Source organism: Naegleria gruberi (genome assembly GCF_000004985.1).
Source record: "Naegleria gruberi genomic scaffold NAEGRscaffold_3, whole genome shotgun sequence".
Taxonomy (NCBI): Eukaryota; Heterolobosea; class Eutetramitea; order Acrasida; family Naegleriidae; genus Naegleria; species Naegleria gruberi.
In genome coordinates, this window is record NW_003163324.1 from 618,307 (window position 1) to 630,740 (window position 12,434).

General features: G+C 33.7%; 7 protein-coding genes across 7 annotated transcripts; 3 read left to right on the top strand and 4 right to left on the bottom strand.

Moving 5' to 3' along the window:
• Positions 1-23: 23 nt before the first annotated feature.
• NAEGRDRAFT_78069 (uncharacterized protein) lies at positions 24-1,591 on the top strand (the record flags this gene model as incomplete). Its single annotated transcript, XM_002682263.1, has 5 exons — positions 24-226; positions 271-586; positions 638-1,132; positions 1,274-1,401; positions 1,450-1,591. The coding sequence occupies 5 exons, from the start codon at positions 24-26 to the stop codon at positions 1,589-1,591; spliced, it is 1,284 nt and encodes a 427-aa protein (XP_002682309.1).
• Positions 1,592-1,928: 337 nt separating this feature from the next.
• On the bottom strand, positions 1,929-2,336 carry NAEGRDRAFT_4889 (uncharacterized protein; the record flags this gene model as incomplete). Its single annotated transcript, XM_002682479.1, has 1 exon — positions 1,929-2,336. A coding segment is annotated over one exon (408 nt), but the record flags the coding sequence as incomplete, so codon positions are not given.
• Positions 2,337-2,721: 385 nt separating this feature from the next.
• NAEGRDRAFT_62400 (uncharacterized protein) lies at positions 2,722-3,893 on the top strand (the record flags this gene model as incomplete). The annotated part of the gene is made up of 2 exons (XM_002682264.1): positions 2,722-2,911; positions 3,013-3,893. The coding sequence occupies 2 exons, from the start codon at positions 2,722-2,724 to the stop codon at positions 3,891-3,893; spliced, it is 1,071 nt and encodes a 356-aa protein (XP_002682310.1).
• Positions 3,879-5,570, bottom strand: NAEGRDRAFT_78070 (uncharacterized protein; the record flags this gene model as incomplete). Its single annotated transcript, XM_002682480.1, has 3 exons — positions 3,879-4,156; positions 4,210-5,054; positions 5,257-5,570. 3 exons carry the CDS (start codon positions 5,568-5,570, stop codon positions 4,038-4,040), a joined length of 1,278 nt encoding a protein of 425 aa, XP_002682526.1. The 3' UTR covers positions 3,879-4,037.
• A 160-nt stretch (positions 5,571-5,730) lies between these two features.
• Positions 5,731-6,795, bottom strand: NAEGRDRAFT_62402 (uncharacterized protein; the record flags this gene model as incomplete). Its single annotated transcript, XM_002682481.1, has 1 exon — positions 5,731-6,795. One exon carries the CDS (start codon positions 6,793-6,795, stop codon positions 5,731-5,733), a length of 1,065 nt encoding a protein of 354 aa, XP_002682527.1.
• A 789-nt stretch (positions 6,796-7,584) lies between these two features.
• Positions 7,585-10,873, bottom strand: NAEGRDRAFT_45769 (uncharacterized protein; the record flags this gene model as incomplete). Its single annotated transcript, XM_002682482.1, has 2 exons — positions 7,585-9,847; positions 10,017-10,873. 2 exons carry the CDS (start codon positions 10,871-10,873, stop codon positions 7,585-7,587), a joined length of 3,120 nt encoding a protein of 1,039 aa, XP_002682528.1.
• Positions 10,874-11,168: 295 nt separating this feature from the next.
• Positions 11,169-12,017, top strand: NAEGRDRAFT_62405 (uncharacterized protein; the record flags this gene model as incomplete). Its single annotated transcript, XM_002682265.1, has 1 exon — positions 11,169-12,017. The coding sequence occupies one exon, from the start codon at positions 11,169-11,171 to the stop codon at positions 12,015-12,017; it is 849 nt and encodes a 282-aa protein (XP_002682311.1).
• Between the last annotated feature and the right edge of the window lie 417 nt (positions 12,018-12,434).

The following is a 12,434-nucleotide window of genomic DNA, read 5'->3' on the forward strand; positions in this document are numbered from 1 at the left end:
ATAAAACTTATTCCGAATAAAAAATGGTCAATCAAAAGAAGGTTGAGTACAACGAACGTGGACAAAGAATTGAAAAAAGCCTTAAATATTTCGTAATTGAGGAAAGAAGAAAACGGGAAAAGGAAGAGGACGATCCACTAGAAGGCATTATGGAAGAGAGTTTGTTCATTAATAGTCAATCGGGAATGGAATTACTTTCTCAATATTGTCTTCCAACACCAAAGAGGTTTGTAAATTGTCAGAGGAAATATAGTTTTGAAAATTTAATAGCCTAAATAATCAGCTTATTGTAGAGAATTATGATCATCATCTTATTGATTTGAATTCAATGTTGCTTGTCAAGTATGAAGACATGAATGATTTACAATCTAGGCTTGATGATATTACTACCTCAATGAAAACATTATCCTTTGAGAAGGATGTTCCTGGAGAGGAAGAATTTCCAACTCAATTTGATGGAGTTAATTTTGAAATTAGTACTCAATTGAAAAAGTATAAATCAAACTTTGAAAATAAGAGACTAAGCAAGTTTCTATCATGCGAAAAGAATCAAAAGACAATATTTGATTTCATCAAACCATCCCATGTAAGTTGTATTGAATCAGTAGGACATAACATTAGCCTTTCGAATGAGAAGAAAAGAAAACCCGATGAACCTAAACTCTCCGAAGAGCAATCCAACTTCAAAAAGCAAAAACTCATTTCAGAATATACATGTCATCAGAGTGGAGAGGAAATGTTTGAAATCTTAGAGAGGAGCATTGAGAGAAAGAAGAAACAGCATCAAGGACATTCTGAGAAACAAGTTGAAGAACAACATTTAGTGGTTGTACTCGAAGAATCACCAGATGTTTCATCCTATTCGTCTAAAAATCAGCCTTCCTCCTTGAAACCTCAAGAACCTTCTGCCTCAATTCAATCCAACAGTAAAGCAAAGCAATTAGAATCAAAGCCAAGTGAGGAAACTCCCATCGAAACCAAGCCAAAAACCTACATGGAAAGAATTAGAGATCATGCCAAACTCTTCCATTCCAAACACATTCCCAAAAGCACCCTAACCATCAAAAAGAAGCCAGAGAAACAAAAAACTAGAGACATTCTCAAAGAGGAAGATGATTTCTCGATTCCACAGGTTGACTCTTCTGTGATAAACAGTCTCTTTTCCTATTAAAAAATGTCTCAAACAACAGCTGTTGTCGATAGTAATCTTTCACACTTTAAGACAATCAAGGAATTTATTTTCAATTCCTTTGTGATACATCTCGGAACAGAGAGATGTCCAGTTCTTTCCGATATTTTAATGTTGTGCATGAGCTCGGCTCCACCATCATCAAGAGAAGAATTATGTCGGCTACACAAAGATAGATTGGATCATTGTTTGGATCATGAAATGAGGATAGAGTAAGTAGTAGATTTGTGTGATTTGTTTTGGATGATTATTTTCAATAGATTTGAAAGACAAATTCACTCAAATTGTTCAACTCAATTCAGAACATTAACTTCGGGGAAGTTGGAAAAGAACTTGGCCTATAATGAATTGATCAATTGTCTCAGGGAGCAAATCACCAAACCTACCTCCATCATTATTTAATTGTGTAGGTTACATGGAAGTATACTCTTCTTGGATCGATTTAACTTTGGATTGAATTGTAGTATTATTCGCCTGTTTAGCAATATGAACGAATGAAGCTTACATTAATACTAAAATTGATGAAATATTATTTTGCAATTATTCCATCAGATAATAAAGAAATAACACAACAATTTAATTAGTTTTAAATTTTTATATAAATTATTGTTGGATTGTAAGACAATCCTTTTCGTTTGATTATGTTTGTTGGATTGGTTTAAAAACGGAGGATAATTTAGAGGAGAGGGAAAATTTACAAAGTGTCAAAGTTGATGGTTTCTTCTTCCTTGCCGCTTCCTTCTTCATCAGAGTCCATTTGGTCATCACCAACGAATTCAATACCAATGTTTTCTTCAGTGGCTTCATTAATTTTAGCATCTTTAGGGATTTCACCGAGCTTTTTCAATTCTCTGGCTTCATCAGGAAGGAATTTGTGAATAACGTCAGCCTTATCGTCTTGATATTCTCTCAAGCCAATAAGAATAGTATCACCTTGGTTAATCCAAACCTTTCTTCTCATTGTACCTCTGATGGTGCAGAGTCTAGTCTTTCCGTCATAACAATAACATTCAAGTCTACCGTTACCCAACATTCTAGTAACGACACCATATTCTTGTCCTTCTTCCTTGAGTTGGAGATCTCTCTTACTTCCTGCTCCACCCTTGTTCAAATCCTTTTTTCTCTTACCACCTTTTGACTTGCTCTTTGTTGTCATTTTTAATAAAATTCAAATATTAAATAAAACTTTGAACAAAAAGTTTTTTATTAATAGGCTCATCATCAATTCTTCTATTTTTATTTCAACAATTTTAAAATTGATGAAGAGTAAATAATAATATTCTTGGACAATGAAGTATCCATTTTCCTGATATTCTATTAATTTCATATCGTGTTGCAGTGTTAGATTGAAGTAAATTACATGTTCCGAAATATTGCTTTAAAAATTCATTTTAATTGAATGAAAAATTCAAAACAATTTAAATGATAGTTTTTTACATTATCATTCTAACATTTCCATCAATTCACAACCAAAATCAATAAACATTAATAAATATGAAACGATTTTTAATGATTTTTTAAAATAAAAAAAAATGAAAACAAAGGAACATATTATGTTTGATTTGGAGATGCCATCTTCGTTAGAGAGTTTATCGGAGGCGGATAGGAAAAAATTATCTTCTTTCCAGAGAAGTAATTCAAGAGGAAATATTCAAACCTATGAAAAGATTGTGCCAATTTCTTTGAATGATGATTTGGTAATCGATATTGATGATAATGCTGGTTCGTTGGAGTATTTGGAAATTGATTGTGGAAAAGGTAATTTTGATCATCTTGTTATTGATTGTTATTGATCTTTTTAGGTCTTGAAATTAATTATATAGAGAAGAATCCATTTGATGTATATAATGATGATAGCATTTCAGAGTATAGGTATCCAAAAGATTGTGATGTAAAAAAGAAGAAATCAGCTAATGGTTCATCATCGAATGGACAAGTTTCTTCAGAGGATTCTTCAAGGCCTTCAAGTGCTGGCAGTAGTGGAAGCAGTAAGAGGATACGAGTAAATGCAAATCCACTCTGTGAAACAGTTTCTCATAATTTACAAATAGATACCATAGATACAGATTCTCTGAGAGATGGAATTCTTTGCCTAAGTGAAAGAAAGAGAAGAAAAAGAGCCATTCTCAATTTATCGACATTTAATGCAGAGGCTATGGTTATTGAAAAGATTTTACAGAGAAGAAAAACAGGGTTTGAGGACGAATATGAATATTTGGTAAAACCAGAGAATTTTGAGGATACTGTTTGGGTTTCCGAAAGTGTTTGTAAAATTAAGGGAGTGAAAGCATGGGCTCTCTATCAAAAATGCACAGATTCTATACCTTCTTTTGAGAGCAAGGAGGAACAATTAATAGATGAAATATCAAAAGAAATTTGTGACTGTTTTGAAAATGATGGGATTTTGGATGCTTTAATTGATTTAGAAAAGGAGGAGAATGTAAATGCAATAATTCAATCTACATTTATGGATAATTTATTGATGAATTATTCTCAAGATTTGAGCACACTACGAAATGTAAAAACATCCATTGCTAGCTCTAAATTACCTGAAAAAATTAAGAAACACATAGACGAGAAAGTAGAACAATTTTTACAAATGTCAGCAATGAAATCTAAGCGTGATCCACTAGAAATTACCAAAAACGATATTGCACTGAGAAAGGAATTGGTGAAATTTGCAAATTATATCAACAAGCATTAAAGTTTAATATAAATCTTCTTCCAGTACAATAAGAAGGCAATTGGAATGAAAATCAATTCAAACACAACACCATGTAAGAATGAGGCCAATTCCAAAGGTTTGATCCAACTTGCAAATAATGTCAAGAACTCTGCACTATAAAGATTACTTTGCTTTCCATTGTGAGGCACTGGAATCTTGAGCATTATGATAGCAACCAAAGTTGGAACACAATACATTATCAATGGATTTGAACCAATCCAAAGAAATGGTGCACTCCAATACTTTTTGAATTGGTGAATATCCACAATAAATGAAACAATAGCCAAAAAGATACAAGCAATACCACTTGTAATCAAAGCAAATGAAGTTGTCCAGAGCTTTTTACCAATTGGTAGACCAGCATAATCAATAGCCAAAGCAGCCAAAATCATCAAAGATCCCATTATAAACCAATAATTGAGACGTTTGTGAGCATCCTTACCAGCAGCTCTAGCCACCTTAAAAGCTAAAATACCAACAAATGCATTAGTAACAGCAGAGAGACTGGACAAAAATCCCTCTGGATCATATGAATCTTGTAAATAAATGTGATCCCTAGAGAGAATTAATCGATCAATATAACCCTCAGCAGTGCATCGAGGTTCATACAGTTCACCTCTCGTTCCACAACCATCACCTTCACCCTCCATAGGAACATATAATCCAAATGTGACTGTAATGTAAATAGCTTGGAAGAGGACAACAATGAGAATTTGAACAAATGTCCAAGGAACCATGACAAGTATCAAGCTCACAATAAAGTAACAAATGGCAATTCTTTGAAAAACACCCATCACTCTCACATGTGTGAAATTAAACAAGTGAGCTAGAACTGAGAATGAAAATCCAATCAAGAACATGAGAATTGGTCTTCTAAATAATTTGACCCATTTGCTTACAAATTCATACAGAGATTTCCTCATTGGTATCAGATACATGAATTTGATACTTTCTTCTTCCTTCTTTTCATTTTCATCCATTAAATCTTGTTTCTTTCCACACAATTCTCTAAAATAGGATTGAATTGATAATTTAACATGACTTGGTGGATACAAGTAAACATCACTTGGCCACTCTCTGGAATAGACAATTGCAGCTGCATATCCCATCACAAATAAAAAGAATGGAAAGACACAATCACTACATGTTCACGTCCATTCAATCAATCAATTGATAGTACATGTAGATAGAAAATTTGAAAATAAATGTTTTTGCATTGAAATCGAATCCACACATTCCGAAAAGGAGAACATTCATAAAGTGAAATTTCAACATTTTCATTGTGTTATCCAACAAGGACCATCAAAATGATGAGAGAAAGAATTGCACTGCTGTAACTTACGTTGGGGTAAATCCGAACCATTCAGCATGATCCAACGGGATAAAAGCTCTAGCTGGTTGATTATTCACAATAATCATCAACATGATGGTCATTCCTCTCATAATATCCAATGCAACCATACGTTCCTTTCTCGGTGGAGTATTGGTTGTGGTAATTTCTGCTGTTGTTACTGTTACTGCTGCTGATGATGATGGTGATGGATCTTCATTGTTATTTACTGCTGTTCCCGAAGACAGTAATTGTTGAGCTTCAGAATTCTTTTCACTCGACTGCCATTTGAACAGTTTACGCAATTTGAGACCCAATTCACTCATTTTTCTGTTGTTTGTGAATTGGTTACTTGAGGGGTTCGTTGTGTTTGGATTGGGTTCCGAATTTATACCTTATCTTACTCGTTTGGTTGTTGTAATCAGAGTTCACAAACAACAACAAAATGTGAGAGCGGGCAGTATGGTTTATTAAAACAGAGGGATCTTATACACCTACTAATTTATACAATGATATCTTGTTATCCCATGTACCAACTGAGATGTAGTCTCCATCAGTGCTACTCACAACATCACAAGACAGAACAGAGTTGCTCAATCGTTCTGAGGCAAGCTGTCTAAAGCATGCATCAACTCCAGAGATGGTAAGCATGCCTCCCTTTGCTCCTGAAATAATGTAATTTCCTTTAGGAGAGAATTTAGTGGTAAGAACACAATCAGAATGCTTAATGACATTGTGAGAATTTGATTGTGTCTTGTAAGTGACCAAATCTAATCCACCATCTTCCAATCCGTACACAATCAAATCTGAAGCAGGTGAGTTGGTGAGGGATAAAACTCTAGAGTTGGTTTGGAATTCTTGGAAACATTTACCTGAGTTAATGTCCCACATTTTAACTGTCTTATCCAATCCACCACTCATCAGAACTTTTCCTGAAGGATCAAGATCAATGCTTGAGCATGGTGATGAGTGACCGTCGAATAATCTTACAAGTTGGCTCGATCTAAGATCCCACATTCCAATTGTTCCCTTTAGTAATGTTGCAAATACTGTAGAGTCATCTCCAGCTAGAGATAGCGAATAGTTCACATTACTGTCTAGTGTAGATAAGGTTAACTTTTTCATTCCTCTAGTAAGATCGAAAAGATGAATTCCAGCACCTTCTCCAGATACTACTATTGTGGTCTCATCTCTGAACAATTTACAAGATCTCACATATTGCAATGGAGAAAAGTCAATTGATTCTTTGTTCTTTCTCTCGGAAAGTGAGGAAACAATCTCAACCCTTCCCTTTCCACCTACAAAGACACGGAATCCATCTTTACTCATTGTCACACTAGATGCAGATGAATCCAATGGAATTGATGTCAATAAGGTTAATTTCTCCTTTGGTTTATCAAGACTTTGATCTCTTGATTGTTGTTGCTCTGAAATTGTCACAGCTGTTGATGACAAAGAATTAGATTTGCTGTGGGACGACTTGGATTTAATTCTATTCTCTATATCTCCTGCTGTAATATTATTCACATTATTTAGTTCTTGTTGATACATATTTCGTTTCTATTATATTTGACAAGATTTATAATAATAGGAGGAGAGGAAACTTACATCTTCTGGTAATTCATTCAAAATTCGTTGTATCATGTTGGAAAGTCTATCATTCACTTCCGAAGCTATGTGATTATTAGTATTTAAAAAGTAAGACATTTCAAAGAACTATTAGAGTTTGATTAGGTTAAGGCTTTTTGATTTAAACAAACCTTTTTTGATTGTTGTATCAGTTCTTCCTTTTCACTCCTCAGTCTTTCGTTTTCTATTTTGTACATATTAAGCTGACTATTCACAAATTCAAATTCATACTTCATCCTATCGCAAAACTCAAAGGCTGAAAATGCTTGCCCATTCTAATAACATGATGAAAAAAATCCACAATGATAATCACAGCCATGATGGTGGTAGTATGATGATGAATAGAAAATTAGCGTGATCATGATAATGTTGATTAGTGAATGAAGGTGGTGTAAAAAATGAGGTTATTGTCGCCAGTCAAAATCAAAGCCTTAATATTTTTTACGTACCATTGCTGGGCGGGAATTAGATTGCAAATGTTGTTGGCTATTGCTTGCTGACATTTTTTTTGATGAGAACACTTTGCAGCGATAATGGTTTTTCTCTCTCGAGTCATGACATGATGACTTGTTGAGGATTAAGCCTGTGGTCCACAAAATAACACTTATACAAAATAATCCCTTACCTGTTCTATCCAACACACATTTACACTTGTAATATTTACAATTGTTAGTGACAATGATAATTATTATAATAACAACAATAATAAATTTATTTCCAATTAGAGAGTGAAGAAGGGAAAATATTCATATCATTGTTATCAGTCATGGATGAGAGAACTCCCAACTCATCAAACGGTGTAGAAAATTTGAGTAATTGTCTTCCATGATAGGATTCCTTAATTCTTGATCGGTAGGATTTCATCACTGTAAAGAGAGCATTTCTCTGATTAGTATCACTTTGTTTTACCAATTCCATCAGAACAGAGGTTCCCTGCTCACTATTGATCAACATGAAAAAGTTATTGCTATTAAATTCTTTTGGACTATCTTCTGTTTCTAAGAATCTTCTCATCATTGGCATTCTGGTTTCTGGAGTACGAACGAGGAATTGAATGATAAAGCATCCATGTTTATCCAATGCTAATTGCATGGCCTGTTGCCAAATGTCTTTCATTAAACTGATTTTAGTTTCTTTGGAAACTAGATTGCAAGTGGATGCTGCAAAGGCAATATTTAAAACTTGTTGAATACAGAAAGCTCCATACTTGTCCTTAGATAATTGAACTGTATGCTTGCTGAATTCATTCAATAATTCATCGAGGGAGAATGGTAAAGCAACTCCCTTTTTAGAATAGTGAACAATCATATTCAACACATACTCAATTACCTTGGATGAATATCTTTGATAGGAGAGTAAAACTAGAGAGCCTCTCAATTCTTGAACTACTAAATCCAAATACTTGACATTATAGGTAGAGCAAAGGATTTGCTTCATGAAGAAAGTAGCATATCTATCTTGTGACATGGCCAAAAAGTGACCTTTACATTCAACAAGGAACGAATCAATTTCCTCTGGTTTGGCAGCAATGAATAATTGATTTACAACATGTGAAGCAGATGGTCCCAGCGATGAAATTAACAAATGTCCCTTGAAGGCATCAATAATCAACCTCTTTTGAGAGGATGATGCATACTTGAGAGTTTGAGTAATAAAGCAAGCTCCATGAGTGTCCTTACTTAAATTGACATAGTCGATTTTTGATAGTTTCCCAAGTAGTATTGTTCTAGTTTCAGAAAATTTAACAAATTTTTCTAAAACTCTACATGGTTGATTCAATGCTAATAGCTCTTGAATGGAGTCTGTTTCAATAAGCTCATTCAACAATTGCTTTCTATGTTCCATATTACTTCCCCTAGCAATGGCATCAATAATGTACTGAGCGAATGCATCTCGAATGCACTTTGATAATGAACCCTTAAGTTCAGAAAGGATCATATCAGCTCTAGGATCATTCTCATTTGTAAATAATTCATAAATTCTCTCGCAAATCATGGAACCACCAGCAGTAAATACTAGGTCCTTAATACTACCCTTCAAAGATTTATCGAAAATTATTTTCGATTGTTTTGGTGAGCAGACCATCAAAAGGTGATATACTATAAATTTTCCGTAAACGTGTGAATTTAACTCTTCCAAGTGAGGTAAAACCTCCTCAAAAACCATATCTACATCCTCAGTAGTGTGTCCAATCACATGTTTTTTCAAAACTGATGCCACTTCCTGTGAAGCAGGAGTTCCAGTTAAGGCATATTCATGTTCAACAAACCACAACCCATTCTCTGATTGTTCCAACTTGCTGGAAGAGCTTGGATCTTTTTTCGTAATTTCCCTAGCTTTATCAGATCCTTTTGCAATCCAAACTTTTCTTCGTTGTAAACTATTTGAAATAAAAGCAGAACCAAACTTGTCCATTGCAAAAGCATAAATATGTCCTTTCAGTTCCGAAAGTGTGAGCATTGAACGTGCATGTTTGTCCATACCCAAATAGAAATCCTTTAGTTTTGAATCCTGAATATTGTTGGCGTGAGCAATGAGTCCCTGTTTTTGATAGAGACTATTCTCATGATCTTCAATACTATCTTCTGATGAAAGTAATTGTTTCTTTTCCAAGGCAAGTGCTTTTGAGAAACCTGGTTTTTTCTGTTTTTGTTTTATATGTTGTTGCTGCTGTTGTTGAGTATCACGATGATATTCAACATGATCGGAATCAACTTTAACCATCAAATTACCTTCACCATCTCTTTTAAAATTAGGTGGTAAACTCGACAGTAAGTGTTCATCAAAGAATTCATCTTCATTTGGGAAGAATGCATCATATTCAGTTGTGAATGGAAGATGACTTGTATCATCGTTGTGTGGTGTGAGTAGTGTCGAATTCACTCTGGAAAGATGTCTCTTCCCTCCGAATGAAGAACAATTCGATGTTCCGAATATTGTGATGAAGGCTTGTTTTTTGCAAGTGGATAAACAACTAGACAATGATAATTTCCTCAAACCAATCATTTCTCTCTATTTTTGTGTTATTCTCTTTTTTTTGATTGAATTTCTTGTTGTTCAACAATTAATTGCTGCATCACGAAGAGGGAGAGAATGAAATAATTGAGAGAATTGAATATAATGATAATTGAATAAATTTTTACTTTTGACTTCCTAGGTTTTTCATAATTACATTATCTGTGCATCTCATTAATTCCTTATCAGAGGCAATACATTCGTAGAAACCAACTGAATCTTCTCTATTGAAACATTGTTGAAGTTGTTCTGCACACATGACACTAGCAGTACATGTTGAGAAATTGACTCTATTTATGAGTGCATCACTATCAAACCATTGTTCCAAGTTTCGTTCCGGAAGACAATGTTGAGCTACGAGATGATTCATTTGTTGAGCTATATTAGGATTGAGTGGATTCTTCTCATCGACATTGAGGGTAGGTCCAAAGTTTTCCAAACTAAATTCAGATAATTTGTACCACTTATCAAAGGCTTGTTGTGGATTCAAGTGTAAAATTTGTTCAATCTTTCTTCCCATTAGAGCAATTCTTTCATGATTCTTTGAGAGGAAAAATCCAACATTTCTGCTTGGTTTTTCCTTGAATACTTGATCCAAACTCTTATCTTTAATAGATTCTCCATCGAACAAATCTGTAATTTTCTTTTGTGTTTCATCATCATTATTTGTTTTAAAAACTTCTTCCGAAACCTTATCAAGTTGAACTAAATCCAAATCCAAAATATTTTTCTTATTAGCATTTGGTGTTTTGGAGGTTTCTATTGGTGAATCAAATTCTCTATTTACAAAATTACTCATACATGTATTATAGAGGGAAACAAGTACAGTATGTTTGAAGGTATTTTGAGGTTCGTTAATTCTAACAGACTCGGCCATCATTAATTGTTTGTTACATGTAAAATTCTTATACACGGAGGCGAATAAGGTCTTGAAGAGAATACGAGGTACGAATGTATCGGAAGGTTCAAAGTTATTGTTTGACATTTTTTAATTATTATTATTTGTGATGATGATCACACAAGTCAATCAATTTTTAATTAGCCGAATTTACCATCATCAAATACTAAATTACAGTATTATTATTATATATTTAAATAACACAAGTAAACAAATTGATGAATCTATTCTTATTAATAGTTCGGAAAAGAAATTCCGATATCAAGTAAGGAATTAATATTTGAACAAAATTTTGGTTAAATTTAGATTAATTCAAAGTGAAAAGAATTCATTCACACATTCTCGGACTCTAACAAGATAACAACAATATTAGTAAACAACAATGAGGGATCACTGCACTCCACTGAGTTACCTCCTCGACAAGTACCAACACAATTTATATCTTGATACGACTCAGCATCACCATCATAGCTTTCATTCACCTTTTCATCATAGAAAACATCATCAAACCATTAATAATAATAATAACAACATTGAATTGAATGATAGTAAAGGAGATGCTGGCCATTCACTTCATTCAACTTTTGATTCAACCCGAACATTAAATCATCATCAACAAGATGAAACTATAACAACTCATGAAAAACCAACATTATCTACATACAAATATAAGAGCAATGGCATGAGAAGTATTCCTATTCAGGAACAACAACAACATGATCATGCTTCCGAAACTAACAAGAAAAAAGAAGAATTACTCACCGATTACATGAAGAGAAATCAATTGAGGATGGTAGAGGCAAAATCTAATGGAAATTGTCTCTTCAATTCAATTTCTCTTGCATTATTCGATGGTGAACATAAGAATTTCCAATTGAGACAGTTGTGTGTTGATTGGATTGAGGAAAATTTGGATTCGATAGTGAAAGATGGAATTAAGATTAGAGATTTGATATTTCTACGGGAAGATCAATCAAATATTTCAGATTATTTGCATGATATGAGACAGGAAAAGGAATGGGCTGATTATTGTTGTCTTAATGCTCTTGCAAATTTATTGGAATGTGAATTGGAAGTTGTTTATGTAAATTATCAGGAAAATGAATGGATTGTAAAGTCGGAAATTCAGGTTGAGCCAATTAATCGACCAACAGGGCTGCTACTAACGAAAATAAGATTAATGTATATTGAAGATTTGAAACATTACAATTTATTAATTAAATGTAAATAATTTCGCTTACAATAATTTTCAAAAATTATGTTATAACAGACGTAGTGATAGGTTCAAACATACCAAACTTGGACAATGTTCAACCGCTTTTGATTGCAGATTTGTCCTCTCCAAGAAAGGAGAGATTTGGCCAATCCTTTAATTCCAACAGACATAGACGAAACCTTGAAATTAAACACGTTTTCGACTACCATACAATCAATTGCAAAGTGTTGTTTTGATGTTGGTAATGCAAAATCTCAATCCTCTGTATTTGAACCAACAGGAACCAAGTTCATTTATCATCCAACCACTTTCCTTGATTGGATAGCCATTATGCCGCATAATCCAGCTCGTTTTTGCTCTTGCTGACAGGTGTCAACAACTCAAAGGTTTTCAAAGCCAAAAAAAACAACATCAGAATCATGTCCATATTAC